This window comes from Octodon degus, unplaced genomic scaffold (genome assembly GCF_000260255.1).
Source record: "Octodon degus isolate 3935 unplaced genomic scaffold, OctDeg1.0 scaffold00214, whole genome shotgun sequence".
Classification (NCBI taxonomy): domain Eukaryota; kingdom Metazoa; phylum Chordata; class Mammalia; order Rodentia; family Octodontidae; genus Octodon; species Octodon degus.
This window is the reverse complement of record NW_004524790.1, coordinates 3,009,135-3,029,496: the sequence shown is the minus strand read 5'-3', so window position 1 is coordinate 3,029,496 and position 20,362 is coordinate 3,009,135. Positions and strand designations below refer to the sequence as shown.

General features: G+C 38.3%; 2 protein-coding genes across 2 annotated transcripts in view; both read right to left on the bottom strand.

Annotated features, from left to right (window-relative positions):
• The window catches only part of LOC101583085 (vomeronasal type-2 receptor 116-like), a 24,565-nt gene extending 23,426 nt beyond the window's left edge, over positions 1-1,139 (bottom strand). The window contains 1 exon segment of the mRNA XM_012517783.1: positions 937-1,139. Coding sequence (XP_012373237.1) covers positions 937-1,139 — 203 coding nt within the window.
• A 12,977-nt stretch (positions 1,140-14,116) lies between these two features.
• LOC101582675 (vomeronasal type-2 receptor 116-like) overlaps positions 14,117-20,362 on the bottom strand; it is a 93,559-nt gene continuing 87,313 nt past the window's right edge. The window contains exons 6-7 of the mRNA XM_004644959.2: positions 19,217-19,340; positions 14,117-15,039 (exon numbers count right to left, since the gene is read on the bottom strand). Coding sequence (XP_004645016.2) covers positions 14,117-15,039; positions 19,217-19,340 — 1,047 coding nt within the window. The remainder of the gene's footprint in view (positions 15,040-19,216; positions 19,341-20,362) is intronic.

Genomic DNA, 20,362 nt, shown 5'->3' with positions numbered 1-20,362 from the left:
ATTCATTAGAAGAAATTTGTGCCTGTATATATATATATATTTTTTGCCCCAACCCCTCTTCTCCCTTGAATCCTTCCTTTTTATCTTATATGCAAAGCCTTTTTATGCATTTCTTTCTTCTTTTCCTTATTTTCTTTTCCATCCTTCTTTCTGCTTTCTAAATAGTGGAACCCCTTCCCATTTGAAGACTTGCTTCTTATGTCCCGGTGTCTGTTGCATATTTTGTTTGTTATTTCCACTTTCATACTCTCCATCAAGAGAAACAATGTGATATTTGAGCATAGGTGTCCTATTTAATTCCTATGAGAGTAGTATGGGCTTTTTTGTGACTCTGAGGAATGATTTACTTTGTCCTCTCCCCACTTCCCATTGCTTTACCCTGAACCCAAGCTTTTCTGCAGATAAATGCTCTGCCTCAGTGGCTCTGCCCAGCCAGGTATTATTCTGTTTCTTCTTAAAAGGAATTTTCTTGATGAATTTTGTATATACATGATAATAATATTCATCGTTTAGAATTTGTACCTGTGTATGATAGACATTGATCCATTTTACCTCTTCACCTACTTCTGTCAACATCTCTTCTCCTTATTTACAGAATCTTTGCTTCCATGTTTTTCCTCCTATTCCTCTTTTTACTTTTCCCATCCTCTCTCTACTTCTCCTTCTCATTTAAACACTTTCTTCCTAATTCACCACATGTAGTATACATTTTGGTCCATAATTCCACTGTAAATTTTGCACATCAGAGAACCATACAATATTTGAACATGTGTGTCCAAATAATCCAACTTAAGCATATGGTCTCAAGATCATTATGCATCCTTTTACTTAGCAATTCAAACTTACCCTTCTTTATGACTCAGCAGTACTCCATTGTGTTAAAAAAAAAAACCCACACATCCATGTCCATTTTTTGGATTTTTTCCCAAGATTTACCTGTTGTAAACTGTGCTGATGTAAACATGAGTGTGCAGATATACCGGCAGTAGGATGTTTTCAATTCTTTTAGGAAGATACCCCAAAGGGTAATAGCTGAGATAAATGGAACCTTTAGTTCTAGTTTTTTGAGGAATCTCAATACTGATATCCACAGTGGGTGCACCAGTCTGCACTCCCACAAACAGTGGAAAACTGTTCATTTTTCCCTACAGCCCCTCCAGCACGTATTGGTTGATATCTTGACAACAGCCATTCTCTGTGCTTTGTATCCCCTTCTTTGTACCTTTTGGAATGATAATGCATACCTTGTGGCAGTGCCTGTTGGAAGTTTTTAATTTTCTTTTCATTTGTACTGAGGCTTACAGGTAAGAGTTTGCCTTAGATCTTGGAGAAGACATGGGGATTCAACTTTTCAGCAATGCTGACACTGTTAGGACTTTGGAGATTCTTAGAAATGGACTAAAATGCCTTTTGTGTAAAGGAATGTGCATGAAACTTTGGGATCCAGGGGTAAATGTTACAGATTGTGTTGAAGTGTCTTTCCAAAGCCTTATGCAGTTATGGGGTGGACGTCTACAGTTTGTGATTAATTCATAATCCAGTGCAGGGAGCAGGTGTGAGTGCTACTGGGATTGCGGATGTGAGTTCTACACCACGTGTAAGGCAGATAGGCTGAATTCAGCACAAGGGAAACAGACGCACTCTCTGTTGACATTGTTGCTGCTACTCGTCCATTTTTCTCTTTTATGCTGTTTTCTGCTACCATGAACTGCTGCCTTCTGCCTTGTGCCAGTCTGCCTTGGAACCAGCTGATTGTGGACTGAGACCTCCATAAAATGTGAGCTGAATAACTCTTTCCTTCCTTAATTTTGGATGGCAGGTATTTTGTCTCAGCAATGAGAGAAAAGTAACTGAGACAGGCTGTATTTAAGGTGTTCTTGTCCATAGTATCCGAAGGTTGGGGAGAGCTAGCCTCAGGCTTCTGGATAGTGAATTCTTAAGGTTCTGAGGTGCCTGTTTCTCCTGTGGCTCATACCTACATTTCAAAAACTAGATAAGGACTATTTCCCAATGCAAACAAAATCTGAACATTAGATTTTTTTTTAACAGTTTCCTTCTTTAAAGTACCTTTCCAGTTGTGTAATAGTATCAATCATACTTGCTACTTCCCTCTGCATTCTAGTTTGTTTCTAAGAATATAAGCCACCCATACATGGAGAAAGATATTGAATAGCTATGTTTCACTCTGTAGGGGTAAAATTCTTCCACTGCTTAATGATGTACTCTAAAGGAGCAAAAGACTTTGAGTGGGAGCATTCCACACCAATATAAAAAATAGTTTAGCTGAGCCTTCCCCAACTCTAATTGGTCTTTACTTACTCACTGCATCTCTCAGAAATAGTCCACTCCAGGGCAGGAGGATGCCATCTCCATCCAAGGAGCTCAGTGGGACTTCCACATGATAGAAAGGAATGGAATGCCTAAACTGAAAGATGTCCAGGATGAGTTCACGTTCTCTAAAGCTAAAACCAAACAATGAGTTAGAAACAACAGAGGTTAGGAGCAAGCTATATTTCTGGGAAGAAAGAAAGCTTCTATCAGAGAGGGATAGAAGTGGGCCTTTGTGTGTAACCAGCACATAATAGTCAAGATTCCAGAAATTCAACACAAGAACAGAATATTAAAGGCTATTAGAGAAAAATATTCCTTATTATAGAAAGCCATGAGAATCACAGTAGACATCTAGTATAAACCTTCAAGTTGAGGAGAGTTTGGAGAGAAGTATTTCAGGTCACAAAAAAAAAAAGATTGATATAACCTACAAAAGCATCTTTAAAATTTGATGGATAAATATAACACTTCCTTCACCATGCACAAATAAAAAATCATCTCTGCAATACAATCTGGAAATATTTTAAAAGACAATGAAGGCTATAGTTTTCAATATTAAGAAGCCATCAGGCAAGACAGTCAATTAAACAGAAGGAAAGACAGAGACCCAGCAACAGCAAAATTGACTTGCAAGGGTAAGTCAATATACACGACTTATAGTTACCAATGGAAATGGTTTCTAGTCACCTTCAAAATAACCAGACTGCCAGCATGGTTCAAAGAAAAGATCTAACAATATGCTGCATACAAGGAACACATTGAATTTTTTAAAAAGTGAACCATAGAATGAAAGGCAAATCACAATATCTCATGCAACATTATCCCAAAGAAAGCAGGGGTAGTTATTTGCAGACATACTGACTTTAAGCCAACATTAAACACCATAGACAAAGAAAGTCACTACATACTTAAGGGGAAACTGCAAGGAAGAGATAACAATCATAAATATGCATTCATCAAATAAGCAAACTGTATTAAATAATATTAATAGACATAAAAAATCATACTGCAATGGGAGACCTCAAAACTCAGTGTTAAAAAATAGATCAACTAGAAAATAAATCAATAAAGCAATATCAGCAATGACCAGAACCTGTGAAAAATTGGCTTAGATGTTTACAAAGTGTTGAATGGCATGACATCAAAACACATAATCTTCTCAACTGTGCATTGGATATTCTCTGAAAGAGATCACCTACTAGCTCATAGAGCATGCTTAAGTAAGTGCAAAGAAATTGAAATTATTCCATGTGTATTGTCAGATCATACAGCCCAAAGTCCAATACCCATTCAAGATGAAGAGCCTGCACAACACTGGGATAAATAGTCTTTATCACAGTCCAATAAAAAAAAAACTTTCTGAGAGAATCACAAAGCACACATCATACAAATTGATCTAAAACTGGAAGCTTTCTTTCTAAAATCAAGATCAAGAGAAGGACGTCCACTATCACACATCTGTTTAATATACTGTTGGAAACATTAGGCAGAGGAATTAGACAACAGAAAGTTATAAAAGTAATAAGAAAATCAAAAGAAGAAGTTAAATCATAATTACTTGTTCATGACCGATATTGTACATAGAAGACACCAAAATGTTCAGCAAAAGACTCCTAGAATTAATGCCTGAATTCTTAAGCACAGTGTGATACAAAATTCATGGCATTCTTACACACAAATAACAAAATCACTGAAAGAGAAATTAGAGAAACAAAACCCTTCATAATAGTATCCAAAGTTCTCTCTGTAGAGTAGTGGTAATCACATTCATTTGCCTGACACTATAGCATCCAAAAACTGGAATACTTAGAAATTATCTTAAAGAAGTAAAAGCCTTTACACTGAGAACTACAGTACTTGGAAAGAGGATAACAGAAAATAAAATGATATCCCTTCTTCCTGAGATGGTACAACTAAATAGTGAAAATGTACATACTTCCAAATTTGTTGTACAGATTTAATGAAATTCTGATATTAATATCAGAAGCATACCTTGTGTAGTTAAAGATCTTTCTAAAACTGCTTTGAAAATAGAAGAGGCCTATAATAGTGAAAGAAATCCTGTGCAACAAAGGCAAGGCAATTGGTATCACAATCCTTGACTTGCAGTTTTATTAGAGAGCTACAGAGACAAAAACAGCACAGTACTGAGAAAAAAAGCAGACCCAAGGTATAATAGAACAGATTAGAAGATACAGGAACAATTGTAAATAGGCAGCCACCTTATCTTTTACAAAAGTCTCAATCGCCATCATGGAGAGATAGAAAAGCTCTTTAATAAATAGTGACGGAAAAGCTGGCTTACCAAATCCCAAAGACTAAAACCAGACCCATATCTCTCACCATGAACTAAATTAAAATCACCTGATCAAAGATCTAACTGTTAAGAAGAACAATCTGCTGTTAAAGTAGGTAGAATCCTTAAAGACACATGTATAAGGCGCAGTTCATGAACTAAGCCCTAACCACACAGAAAATATCACCAAAAATCTAAAACAGGTGCCTCATCATTTTGAACAGTTTTGCACAATAAAAGATACCACCAACAAAGGAAACAAAAATCCAGAGAGGTCAAAAGTTTCAACCAGCTCTTCCTCAGATAAAGGATTAATATCTAGAATTTATAAAGAATACAATAATATAATATTTTGGAAATTTAAAAAGCGATCCAAAAAAGGACTTCTGAAATGAATACATAGTTCTTAGATGAAGGGGTAGAAATGGAAAATATGTGAAAGAAATGTTCAACATCAGCCACTGATCCTTTAATAAATCAAATTAAATCTCACTCCAGGAAGAACAGCTATTATCAAGATATCAGTCAGTAACAAGTCTCAGAGGGGCTGGAGGAAAAAGGAACCATTTTCCACTGTTGGTTGAAGTGCAGACTTGTGCAGCTACTGTGCAAATCAGTATGGAGATCCCTCAAAAGACTAGGACTAGAGATTCCATTTATCCAGGTATTCCCCTTTGGGATATCTTTCCAAAAGAATCGAAAGCATCCTACTCCATCTATGAATGCACACCCAAGTTTATGGCAGCCTAATTTGTGACAGGAAAGACTTGGAAACAAAGAAATGCCCATCATCTGATGAATGAATACTAAAGATGTGTTTTTTCAATACAATGTAGTACTACTCACTCTTAAGGAAGAGTAAAGTTGACCTTTCTAGGTAAATGGATGCACCCTACTCTTGAGACCATACTCTTAAGTGGAACTATGTGAACATAGATGTTAAAGTATTGCATGGTTTCTCTGGTGTGCAAAATTAAAAGTGTAAATATGGACAAAAATGTATACAACATATGGTGAAGTAGAAAGAAATTGTACAAATAAGAAGGGGAATTAGAGATGTGTTAGGAAAAGAAAAAGGAAGAATGAAAAAAGTTGCAAGAAAGCTTCTGTAAGGGCCAGCCAAATAGCTCAGCAGATTAAAGTGCCTGCAAGGGCCTGGAATATGATCCCCAGGCCTGGCATACCAGCCCTGCCCCCAGGGCATGCAGAGATGGAAATTGAGACTGGGCATGGTGGCATATACCTGTAATCCCAGCTCTTGGAAGGCTGTAAACAGGCGTGTTACTGTGAGTCTGCTCTAGTAGTGAACACCCTATACACTCTTTCCTGAAATACAAAAATAAATAAATAAAAGAAAGAAAGCCTTTGTAAATAAGAAGAGCAGTTCAAGGAAAGAGAGGAGCAGAGGAAAAAGAATCAAGCTCTATTATACACAAGAACAAATTCCATATGATGAGTATTAGCAGTATGTGTAGCTAGAATGCAACAATAAAATTAATTTTAAGAATAAGTAGAATAAATCTTGGTGGGGCAGAGGCATTGTGGCAGAGCACTTGTCTGCAGAAAGGCCTGGGTTCAGGCTAAAGCACTGGGGCGGGTGGAGAGGGGAGAAAGTAAATCACTCCTCAGTCACAACTAAGAGGAAAGGCAGTGTCTCAAACCAGGTACACATGGCCTTCCTTCCTTCAGTCTCATATGGATGCAGGAGATCTTGCTGAAGTGCAAGAGACAGTTACTGACATGACGCCCGCTCAAGAACTAACTGAGACTGCAGTGAAAATGAGGAAAACATGTTACCAGCAGGACGGGCTTCTTGCAGGTGAGAGGTAGAAGCTTGCTCAGCCTTCAAGACAGATATAGGAGCCTCCCCAGGAAGGAGACACAACGGATTACCATTATGCTGTTCAGTCAGATGCCCGATGGAGCCCTGATCTGACTTCCTTCACCCAATCCTGTTTTCTGCTTACCCAGTTCTTGAGCCTGCACACCGTCTCTTCAGTAACCTCTGCCAGATGAAAGATCTCTTCATGCTTCTTAGTTCTCAATCACAAGGCAAAACTGATGAGTACCACCTACTCTTCTTTCTCATGGTAGCTTGCTGCTCAGTCTACACACCCTATGGCCAGGTACTGAGCCTGAGCTAATTGGCCTGGGCCTCGTGATTGCGGGTTCCCCTGCCTTGGAAATGATCCAATATTCAGGACTCAGCTCACATCCATGATGAATCTGACCAACTGACAGTGTCCAGTGCATTCACACACACACACACACACACACACACACACACACACACACACTCACTCACCCCACATCATACACACATGCCACATAAGGTTGCGCCTTTATCATATCACCTTGTACTTCATTTTTTCACAGATCTTAGCAGTAACTGAACCTAAGCTATTCATTCTTCTTCCTCACTGGGGAAATAAAAGCCATCTATTGGAGAATCTTCTTCTGTCCTGCTTTTCTCTACTTCCAGGTCTCAGGATAAGCCCTTTAGAACCTTCATGGCATTTCATAAAATTCTGATGAACAGGTAGGTAACCAGTTAGACATAGGGTGGAGATGGCCTAAGATTTCTTCTTCTCAAAGTTGTGAGTACAGGGCCGACCTGATAGCTCAGCGGACTAAAGTGCCTGCTTAGGCAGAGTGTAGTGGCCTGGTACTAGGATGTCTCACCACAGTACTGTCTTAGTGAGAATGGGACTTTTAGTTCAGGCACTGACTGAGACACACAACCCCTATGAACTAGTGGTAGTAGCAGCACTAGACTCTGTTTATTTCTAGTTGTAGGGGTTGTGAGTTCTGCAACCTCATGCTGGTCTTACCTTTTCTTCCTCATTAGTCCTCCTTGCACTCCAGTGGACTGGGACAGTTTGCTGCAGTGCCTTTCCCAATGATCTAGCCCTAGTTCTGCACTCCAACATTGATGCAGCCAGACAGAATGGTAATCACTTCTCCACTACTTTACACATAAAATGTGTATAGTACAGAAACTCCACACAGATACATGAATCATATTGGTTAGGTTTTTCCACAGTGAGGCAGAGAAGAAGAAGTAAAAGTAAAGGATAGAAAAACACTTATTGCCATTGACCAGGCTGTGGAGAGGATCAGTAGCATGGAGGATGGAGGATCCTCTGACTTGTGATGGGGTCCTGAGATTGTATGGAATTTTGGTAGGGGTGGAGTTTGAGGGGTAGGTTCTCTGACACACAAGGAGCTGAATGAGGGCTCAGGAAGGTAACAGGAAGTTGTATCCAAGCTGGAGTGGGATAGAAGAAGGACGTAATTATTGGGAAGATAAGCTGTTGTTTTGGGATTCAGCCATGTTGAATCAGGGCCACAATAGTTTAGTAGTGTGTATGAAGGCCAGAATCATTCCCATCTTTAAGTTGTTATCAAGCAGTGGCAAAACTCTTAGACTGTTTCCTGTTCAGTGAGGATGTTATTTTGGGGGCAATTGACAGGATGATGGTTATGAACATATAGAAGCTAGTGCCAGGTTTTTCATCCAGGATAAGAAGTTTATCATTAATAAAAGCTTACATCCAAGATTGAATAAACCTTGTGCAGCACCTGAAATCCATTTGGGCAAATGGTCCAGAGTCTGGCGGCAAGCAAAAGACTAGCAGAAGGAAGTGAATCAGAAAACAGCTGGAAAAGCAATGCCTGAGTTAACCTGGGGATTTTGAACCCTTAGTAGGCACAAATGTGTAGGTCACCAGAGTTGTGAAGACCACCCAGCCAACAAGGGCTTAGGATTAGGAAGAGTGGAGTTGTCTGGATACCACTTGGCTTGGGTGATGTGGAACCAGGAAGGCAGGTTGGCGACTTTTGTCATTGTTGCTCTTGAGAGCATGAACAGGTGGGGGCCAGACCATGTAGCATCTAATCCTGTAGGCTTAGTGGATTTAAGATATATCAAATCGCCTGGAAATAGAGATGGTGCCAATTGAGTGGTATCTATTGGTTGTGGGAGTCAAGCATCTGCGTGTTTCAGCAGCAGGTACAGGACCAAGGATAGAACAGGAGTACAGTCAGTGATGCAAGGAAGGTTATCAGGAGCACGGAAGTTAAGAAACAGAAAATGTCTCTCATACATGAACTTGAATGGACATAGAAAGGTGGGGGCCCTAGGAAGTGCATTAAGTCTAGTTAGAGCCAGGGGAAGAATTGGAAGTCAAGGCAGGTGCAGGTCCAGGATAAGTTTGGTAAAATGGGGCCTTAGAAGCCCACGTGCCTTTATACCCCATTGACGTTTGGGGGTTTTCTTGGAATGTGGGGAGTGCAGGGGAAGGCTGAGGGATCCTTGAGGCAACATAGTGCAGCGGTTGCATTGGTGGCACAAGTGGAACTGGAGGTGTCCCAGAGTATATGGTCAAGAATGGAAAAGGGAGGGAAGAGCTGGGAGCACATTGAGGCTGGATTTGCAGGACAAGCACTGTAGGTAGAGAAAAGAGGAAGAAAAGTGGAACTTTAGGAGATCTCTCCCCATGAGAGGTGTGGGGCAGGTTGGGATCACGAGCAAATAATGAGTGAAAACCTATCTGGATTTAGGAGACAATAGGCCCTGTCTGTACGGGTCATGTAGGGGTCAGCCATTAACACCCACTATGGAGACTGTAGATATAGTACAGTAACTTGAAAACTCAGGAAGGACATTATATATGTTCCCCCATATGAGTAAGAAAAGAGTGTTCTACTTGAGATGTCCAGTGAGACTCAAGGCTCTAACAAAAATACCTCAATGGGGGCCATGGACCCTGAACCCCATTACTTCTCTTCAGTGGTAAGGCCAAGCGGGTCAACTATTGATGGATCTACCTTCATCAAGTTTTCCTGTGAGTGCTTGGACTTGAATGACTCAACAGATCTCTGGGAAAGGGAAGTCACATTCACATTTCCAGTGACCCTCTAGCTTGTAGATTGGGCCAAGTCCCCATGGGGGTTTCAGGTTGGGCAACCTTATGCCCAGCATCCTTCACCACACTTGAAGCAATGCCCAGGAGTGGATGGGGTGGCAGCAATGTTTAGGTTTAGCATCACATTGCCCAGGTTCTGCTTTGATGGGAGTACTAAGTGTCACAGGCAAAAGCTAGCACTTGTGTATAGATAATATTTTGTCTCTATTACTGGAGATATGAAAAGCCAGATTAAGTGACCTTCCCTATGGGTTTTGAGTGCTGGGTTCTGTCTTTATAACCTTGGCACAAGTGTCAGGAGCAGATCAGGAAATAAAATAGGAATTATGAACAATTGTTCCACCAGGAGAATCTGGGTCTACCTTTGTATACTTAGTTAAGATCAATACAGTTAATTATTAAAATTTTATCTGAGTATTAAGCACTTGGAAATATAAAGTACAACCAGAGAACTGTTATTTCTTCCCAACCACGGATGTTCTTCTAGTTAAATCCCTGTAGAATGTTAACAGACAATAATTATAGTTTTACCAAGAAAATTAGACATCAATAGTAATGCATGGACTGGCCAGATAATTCAGCAGACTAAAGCACCTGCTTAGGCAGAGTGTAGAGGGGTTCAATCCCCAGACTGCCATGCTGGCCCTGTCCCTGGGGAGTGCTGAGATGGTGATTGAGACTGGGTGTGGTGGCGCTCATCTGGAATCCCAGTGCCTGAGAGTCTGAAAACAGGAGGATCACTAGGGGTCTGGTCTGTGTAGTGTGACCTTGTAGACCCCGCACTAAATACATGTATAAAGAAATAGTAATACATTGCCCAGATAGTATAGCAGTCATAATGAAATCCTCATTTTTGTCTCGGCATCTCTAAGTGCAATGGCACCTATACAGCGTACATACCTCGTGTTTTTTTTAGAAAATTATCATTCGACTGATGACCTCATGTTGGTTTGACATGTACTTTTATTATAAACTTCTGGAGAATAAGAAAAAGGCATATGCTGAAATCTGAAAGAAAATATCTTTTTCAGCATTATACTGTAGAACATGGTGTGTTTGAAAGCCATGAATACATTCAAAAAATTGTTATCTGCAGGAAGAAAGAAAGATTGCCTTAGGGACAAATTAGATGAGCAGGAAAGGGAGAGGAGTTGAGCGTGTCAGAAGGTGAAGTGACTACAGGTGTTTCAGAACAAGGAAGAGGCTGTTTGGAAGAGGAGGAACATCCTGAGTGTGTCTGATCCTGGTCATGTATTATATTTCAAGGTATTTAATACTTAACACTAAGATACAATTCTAATAATTTTGTATTCTTTGATTTTTTAATATATTTGGTACAAGGTCTGACTATGTAGATTGGACTAATAGTGATCTTCCTGTGTTCAGCCTCTCCAGCCCTGGTATTACAGGCATGTGCCACCATGCCTGGACTCAGTGCTCAGCGTACTCTGGGACCTGGCATCTGTGGCATGTGGCATTAGGAATTGAACTTCTATCCACGTGTTTACCTAAGCAGGTTTTCAGTCCCTTGAGCTGTCTTGCTGGTCTAAAAATTTATTAATTAAGTATATTGGTCCCAACTAAGTATACTAATGTAGACTCAGATTCTCCTGAAGGAACAATTGTTACTTTTTTCCCCCTATTTTATATCCTGATATGATTCTGACATTTGTGCCAACTTTAAAAAGACAGATCTTGGCCCTCAAACCCCACAGAGAAAATAAAAGGTCCTCTTAAGGACTTTGAGGAAGTCCTGCCCAAGGAACTTGAGGACAGTGTTCCAAGAACTGTCCTGCCTTGGGGTGTGGCAGCAATAGAGACTGAATTTGAAGTGAGCCAATAGCTTCACACCCTAGGAGAGACCTCATCTACTCTTAAGAATATGGAGTAGGAGAAAATAAATCCCACAACTGTTTGCTAGTTCATCATTGGAAATCAGAGAGGGGTCCCCAAAGATAAGAAAAATCTGTCCTCCCTCAGGGCCTGAGGGTAGCAACCCATCCAAGGAATGTGAGGACAGCCTTTTCTATCCAAGGGACATGGAGCAGGTGGCTTGACATGGGCCCATTTTTTCTGTGCTACCTCTAAGATGAGAAAAAACTGAGATAGGAAATCTCCAATCTGAGAAATGTCTCACCCTTGACTGCAGGCTGGTGGACATTGGATGCAGGGTAGCAATGGTTGATGGCAGGAAAAGCAGGAGTGGCTCATTGGTTAGGGAGCCCAAAGCCTGGGAGAAGGAAGCACACCATGCCCCCTGGAAGTTATATGGCTGACTGATCTGACTCACAGCACAAAATGTTAGATTTTTCAACAGTGAAGCAGAGAAGAAGTAAAGGGAAAGGATCGATAAAGCTTTTAATGGCCATTCCGAAAGACATGGAGAGGATCGATTGCAGGGAGATGTGATGACTCTCTGAACTGAGACAGGGGCCTGAGCCTTTATGGACTTTGGATAGGAGCAGAGTTTGAAGGGCAGGTTGAGTGACACACAAAGAGCTTAACGGTGTCTCCCTTGTATGCATGGGAAACTAACAAATGTTGTATCCAGGGATGGAGTGGGGAAGGAGAAAGTGGGTATCACAAAGATAAGCTGTCGTTTTGGGACTCAGCCATGTTGAATCAGGACCATACTAATTTTGCAGTTTGTATTCACGCCAGAAGCTATCAATATTAGCAAAGGATCATTAAACAAAGTTACACGGAAACATTGATATGATTATACATAGGAAAAAGTAATATTAAACACTAACAAATTCACTCCTGTTTTAAAATGCAAACGTAGCATCTTGACATCTTAAATTCCAGAGTACTGTGAGAATGTTTTTCTCTCCATGTGACTCTCCTTAGGCACACTCTATACTGTCAATCACTTTCCTCTGTGGGCCGACAATCTTATTGGTCAGAAAATTTGGAACATCACTGAGGTACAGGATGGTACAGTACAGGTTTCTTTTATGTCCTGAGTCCTCACTGCCCTTGAAGGGCTAGGGCCAAAATGTTAGCTATCATTGTAGCCTTTCTTTTTCTCTAATCTTTTGGTTTGCAAACCTAAGATGTTAAGCCTCCAGAAGAGAAATTTAATGATATTACTACCCTAAAATATAGGCTCTTGAGCTTAACATCAGTATCTATCTCAATATCAAACATCTTAGACATAACATAAAACAGGTATTTTCCATCAATCATTGATATGATAAAGTTTAAATCCCTACTGAATGTGAAAAGAATAAATAAATTAATTAAAAATAATAGCAAAAAAATAGAAATAAAGAATTACAATTTTTACACAGAAATTAAGAAACCTAACCATATACAGCTTGTAACAAGACAGTCCTATGCTATTTTTTCTTGTGTCTTGTTTTCATTCATTACCTTTTTTCCTTTTTTCTTTTTTTTTGTAAACAAACATTTACTTGAGAGTATAGCAATAATTGATATGCATTAGAAGCAGTACACTTTTAGGAGACCAGAATTACAAGCATTCCAAGCATGGCCCTAGTATTATACATTGCTATCTTCAGTGCAATTGCTTAGGGTTTTCACAGAGAGCAAATTGGCCGAGCAATGGCCATGACTTATCCACATGGTTGACACTGACAAAAGATCTACAAACTGCTGTACAAGGTCTCAGTGAAAATCCTGAGGGAATTTGACTGACATTGTCCGATACAAAAGTTACACTTTTAATTATATAGGTCTTATTTTATCTTGGTCTTAACCACCCAGCAGAAAAGTATAAAGAAGGCATAAAAAGTAAAGCGATATTAATATGCTGAGCTGTAGAAGGCTCAAGTCAACAACTTCTAGCATTTCTAGTCCTGTGGATAACCCATTACTATAATGGACTACTAGACTATATTGGATGATTTTGCTGAATTCATGCACCTACAATATATGAATGGATCTTCTCTGACAAAAGTAAACAAAAAAAGGGATATAAAATTAACATGGATAAACAGCTATTTTCTCTAATTCAATGAGAAGACAGTTTAGAACTAATAGTGTTTAGATAAGATAGCATGTCTGCATCTTGTACTATGAAAAAACTACTACAAAGACAACAATATGCAGTGTATTAATTATTCTAACTGTCATATTAACCTGTTTTGAAACTGTCTCATTGCTATTTCTTTCTCAGTAAAATTAATATAAAAATATTCAAGAGTACTTACGGCATATGAAATGAACTTTCTGGAACACTAATTTCAGAGTAATGAATAAATAATGAAGGGCATTTAAGCAACTAAAATTATATATTAAAATCCACAACAATTGTGAAAAGTTCAAGGAGAAAGCAAAAATAAAGGACAATTATATAATCAACAGTAAGCATAAATAAGATTAATTGTCTACTCAATGGACAAAAATTCTAAAATTAAATTTTAACCGAAAAATGTGACAGTTTCTGACAATTACACATGTAAGACTATTAAAGAAAGGAATAATAGTCCTTTCTTTTGTACAGACAATCCCTTTCTATATCAAATATAAGACTGGAAAATGGTAGAGGATTGCCTAAAATAATAAATATATTTTAATAAAATTCTAAAATTTTAATTTAAGAAACCTCTCTTCTTCCAGAATGTGTTTTTCCTTTCAATCCAGAAAGAAAATTATTCCCTTGCCTTAGCAAAATAATATAACACTTAGGGGCAAAGATGCAGCCCAGCAGCCCAGCACTGGAGGCCAAGATGGAGAAGACCTCCATGGCCACCATGGCCTTCCCCTTGCTGCTGTGGTATACGGGCAGGAAGGTGACCCACACACTGCAGAACACCAGCATGCTGAATGTCAGGAACTTGGCTTCATTGAAGGTGTCAGGCAGGTTCCTGGCCAGGAAAGCCACAGTGAAGTTCGCCAGGGCCAGGGAGCCCAGGTATCCCAGGACACAGTAGAAGGCAGTGAGGGAGCCCTTGTTGCACACGATGATGATGTGGTTATGTTCAGAATGAGCATCTGTATCAATGTAGGGTGGATTTGTCCCCATCCAAACTCCACAGAGAGTGAGTTGGATCAGGGTGCAGATGGGGATGATGGAGTTTGGTGCCCCTGACACCAGCAACTGTCTCATCCTTCTACCTGGGACAGTGGCCTTAAAGGCCAGTACCACAGTAATGGTTTTGGCCAAGACAGTGGAAACAGCCACAGTGAACACAACTGCAAATGTGATCTGCTGCAGGATGCAGGTGGCTGTGTTGGGCTGGCCAATGAAGAGCAAGGAGCAGAGGAAACAGCAGGTGAGGGAGATGAGCAGGGTGTAGCTGAGAGCCCTGTTGTTGGCCTTGACGATGGGAATGTCTCTGTGCTTCACAAAGAGCCCAAGGACAGCAGCTGATAGAACAGAGAGACTCAGTGCTGCACCAGCTAGAACTTTCCCCAAGGGTTCTTCATAAGCCAGAAAAGTCACAGTTTTGTCCAGGCAGTAACTTCTCTGAATGTTGGTGTATTGATGATCTGGACACTTTGCACACTGTTCCACATCTAGCAAAAATGAAAATAAGTATTTGCATGGGATTATTGTTTTGTATGTGTATATTTTGAGGGAAGGGTGTACAGGTGTTCAGGGTCTCACTACTAGATCGGACTCACAGTGATCCTCCTGTTTGCAGCCTCCCAAGAGCTGGGATTATAGGCATTCTCCATCATACCCAGGCTCAATTGCTGTCCCAGCAGGCCCTGGGTGGGGGGCCGGCACTGCTGTATGAGACTATTATTATTTTCTTACAACCCCTTTCTAGGAATTCACTAGACTTGAACAAAATTGTCATTGTTTACATTATTCTTGTTTTCTTCTAATTTTTTCTTTCACTTTTTCAGCGATTGGGATTTAACTGCAACTTTACACTGAGATATATTTCCAAATCATTCAGAATTTCATTTTGGGAAATTATCTCCAAATCCCTTTTTTTTCAAGGATGTGTTCCTACAGAAAATCCTATTTTCTCTGCTTCTCAGAGCCCTGAAATCCAGGCATGCATTGCCACACTTCACTATTTCATTTCCTTATAGGTACTAGATGAAGAAAAGTTACACAGAGTGTAACTCCTAAATAACCCTGAATATTCGTTATTTATTCTCCTAATAATTCTGGCATCTGTGTGAAAATATTATAGTTTTACAAAGTGATAAAGGATCTAGGTTTATTACTTCACTTGCTATGCTTATTTGATCGAAATCAAGTCTGTATAAATGATTCCCCTGATATTTAATTAATAGCCTCATTTTAGGAAGACAGCATCATTTTCTGAGTTGCAGGCAAGTTCATATGAAGAAACATGTTGATTGTAAAGTATTTCCATTATTGAGACTGTCCATTTATGAACTTACTCTGTGCAAATGCTTATTTAATTTTTGCTGTCAAAAGGGTATCTTAGATTGATTTTGATGTCTTTCAAAGCAATTACATGATGTATCATAATATATTTAATGATATTAAATGGGTGAAAAGTTAAGTTTGAAAATTGTATCTATGAGGTAAATGTATTCTTGTACAGACCTTAGCAGCAGGTGAAATAATCAGACATGTGCTAACATCATATTGTCTCGCTACTGGAAGAAGCTAAAAGAGTAAATTAAATCTGAAACGTACAATAGATACTGTGAAAGGGAGAGAACATATTCATTGGGAAAGAAAAACTTGGATAAGGAAAAGGACAAAAGAAACAAGGTAAATATGTGTGATAGCTTGGATGATTGCAGTCCTGATATTTGTTGGTCTATTGAAAAGAGCAGTAAATGCTCAAATATTTTCTTTTTTGTCTTGCTCACCAATATTTCATGTCTGTATCTTTTAATCTAAACAACTAGTGGCTGGGGAAGTGAGTCAGTAGAATAGGCGCTTCCCTGGCAAGGGCAAGGGCCTGAGTTCAATCCCTGGTTCTGCCAAAAAATAAAAAAGCTAAAAAGCTAATTTGAAAATAATATCATGTAATACAATAATGATTACCAAATTTCTATTATTTGTTTTGTGAAAGTATGTATCATTTCTAATGTCCTTTCTTTTCTTTTACTATTTTGTATACTCTTTAAAACACAAATAAAAAATTTTATCTATGAGTGATTTATGACCAATGTTTTGAAGTTTTTTGTAATAGTCTTACATTCCATAAGCAGAAAATAATACAATTTTATTCATGTACTTGTCTTTTATACTTAAAAACCAATATCATTGAAAAATTCTATCATTCATGTATATGACTTAATTGTATATTTTAGTTTCTTTGTTCTTTATTCATAGAATTGAGCATGATGTTCAGTGTAATGTTCAGCAGAAGCATAATGCAGAAAGTTTTTATCTCTTTCTTGAAATTGAAAATGGACCACAAATAGTAAAGTGTGCTCCAAGAGACCACAAGTTTCTGGGGTCAGTTAGAGACGTTTCCCCTGATCCTCTTTTGGTACAAACATGGCTCCTGTTGTTTCTTTGCAAATCACAGTAATGTACAAATTCATTGTATTATCTCTATTTAGAAATTTGTTTTTGTTTTTCCAGTATCTACCACATTTAATTATATTTTATACACTGAGTTTGCTCATGGCATACTCTCCCTGAACAGAAAATGTGAATTTACTTTATAAAGGAAAATGACTATTGAATTTGTTTCTTCTAAGTGCATTTTTTTAAGGAACATCATTTAGCTCCTTTCTTAAAATTTGTCTTTTCATTTTGTGAACGAATGAGGTCAGAATTAATGTTTTTGAATGTTTATTGTTTTCATTGGTAATATTATTAGCCCTAAAATCTTGAAGTGAAATATTACACTATAGAATATAGAAATGACACTGTGGAGATATTGCTACTATAGAGATTTTAAAATTTTTCTCTAAGCAGTGTTTTGCTAAGTTTTCCTCTGATTCTATACATTTTAAGGCATCAATTTCTGTGAAATTACTTATATTTTCATGTGAAAGTTTTTCTATAAAACTGTGTTAATGCACAAGTTTCTTTCATGATATTATACTAGCTTTAAATTTTTCTCTTTCTTCTTGATCCACTGTACTGTGTTCTCACATTGCATTAACAGAATCCCATTGAGTTCCGTTTATTTTCTGTCTTAATTTCTTAAATATTATTTTCAGACTGTATCCTACCATTTATTTTTCTATATTTAATTTGCACTACTGCTTTCATAGTGTTTGATTAAAATTTTAGAAGCAAAGTTCAGCTTTCTAAAAATTTAAATACAGAACAGCACAAAAGTATATGTAATAAAAATGTATATTCATCTCAGTATAACTTGTCCATCAACTCACAGAATATTGACTAGAACATGGTTTATAATTTGTGCTTTGATCTGTTCTATGTACTATATATGATAGAGAATTCTCTGTAGTAGAAGCATGTGTTAACTGATTAATAGGTGACTTGTTCTCTATGAGGACATATATAAGATTTTTAGAAAAGTACCCTATTCCCATAATTTATGATGAATATATATTCTTTTTTATATTATGTAGTTCCTAATATGTATTTTTTATTTTTTCCATAATTTTATTGATAAACAAATAGCAATGAGACAGTTTCAAATCAAATCGGTAGGACAGTTTCAATAATTAACACATTGCATATATTCTTCTTAGTGGTTAATTGTTGTACAAGATGTGGACTTGAGATCCTATTTACAAACACTATTAGAATAAATCACTCTATTCATTAAGAGAATGTAACTATATATCTATCCTAACCACTTTGAATACACAGATACAAAATGGACATTCATCTGTATCCTCTTTTTTGTTAAGTTCCGTTATTTGAATATTATAGGTGTGTAAACTCAGCAAAATACTCTAAAAGAGTCCAGTAGCCCATAATATTATTGGGTCTGCCGCTTCACTGGCAATGTGAGAAATTGCTGACCTGAGTCCCCTACAGCTCAACATAACAGCATGGCTTTACTTCTTATATTTCATTTTTGTACTTTTCTGCTGGATGGTTCATACCAAGGTAAAGCATGGCCTATGCAACAAGAGTTGTAGCTTTTTGGGTCTGAAAAGGTCAGTGAAATCACCTCAGGACTTATATTCAAATAACTACAAGAACAAGGACATAATTTGTCTTATGTATTTCAGAGAACATTTGAAATCATACTAAATATGTTTTGAAGTCAAAGTTTATATCAGCCACAAAGCAAATCAGAAAATATTCAATAAAAAGGGGATTCCACCATGTTATCATTTATAAGAAAGTTCAACATTTCCACAGGGGTAATTATAATATGTAATAGTGCAGTCTAATTGGAATTGGATTGTTCTGTGTTATAAGCATGTTATACATCAAAGATGTTTTCCTTTCTCTAATAAGCCTCAACCTTTATGGCCTTATGCTTTGTGTGAAGAATAGTGTCAGCTGCTAGAAAATAATTATGCCTGACTCTTGTCTTGACTGTAATCCTGTTGAAGTTCCAAAGTTTGTAAAGAAAAACATAGATTTATAAGAATGGATTGAAGGGAAAATGAATTAGAATATATTTCAAAGAGGAAAATGTGTTTTCCAGCCATAACTATTGTTATGAGGCAATAACACTCTGTATGGCAAATAATTTGATAAGTGAAAGAAGAATATTACTCTCAGTGTCCTCTACAAGCTTTTTGCTATTTCCAGGATATGTGGAGTGAATATAAGATAGAGTGAGAGTGTGTCCACACGACATGCTCTTACTTGACTCATTGGCGATCTCATTCTCTGGACAAGGGGTGCAATCAAAACAGCAGGCAGCCTTTCCCTCCTGAGGGCTTTTTCTAAATCCCGGATTGCAACTCTCACTGCACACTGAGCGGGGAGTCTGAGCAAAAATATATGGTAGTAACTTATTAGACGTTTATTTCATCAGAATTACAGGAATATATTTAATTTACACACACACACACACACACACACACACACACACACACACATATATATATATATATATATATATATTTGTATATCAAATTTATTTCATAGTCTGACACAGAAAGTTTAAAAAACCATAATTAAGTAAGTGACTTTGTTTTCCACTGAGGAAGTTTATAAATATTTATTTTTCTTAAAAACCTGAGAAATTTAGCTCCATTACTCTGGAGAACACATCTAGGAGAGGAGAGTGAGTCTATGCCCCTCTATTTCTCCACTATCCCCAACAGCATGGCTTGTGTGAGGCCTCTGAGTCTATGACCCTGTCTTCCGCTACCACTCTGGTATGGTGAAGTTGGGAAGATGAGTGGCCCAAAGACTGACAGAAACATCAGCAATAAAATATTACCAAGAATAAGACAACATAATGCACAGGCCAAACTAGATATATGTAAATATCCCATTCAGAATTGAATTTAGCATCAGACACCATCCCTATCAGAGGAATCCAGGTGACTGGCACCTCCCCCTGCATCACTGGACCAGGAATCCAGGGGAGAACCAGCCGCGCAGTAGAACCCTGACTAGGGTGCATACCATGGACAGGTGAGACCAGCAATATGGGAAGGTCACAAAAGGAGTCAAGAAGTAGTAAGTGATGTGCACCAGGACTTTGCGTGACCACCAAGATACAGAGATAGAATAAGGTTGGGGATGCCTCCCCGTTTTAAAAAAATCATTTTATCTTCTTTTATTTTGTTCATATTTTACTTTTCCATTTTCTTGTTTTCTTTTTTCTCACTATTTCCACTTTTATTCCTTTCTTGTAGATTAGTGTTGTTTTTCTTCTTCTCCTTCTCCTTCTCCTTCTCCTTCTCCTTCTCCTCCTTCTCCTTCTCCTCCTTCTCCTTCTCCTCCTCCTCCTCTTCCTTTTCCTCCTCCTCCTCCTCCTCCTCCTCCTCCTCCTCCTCC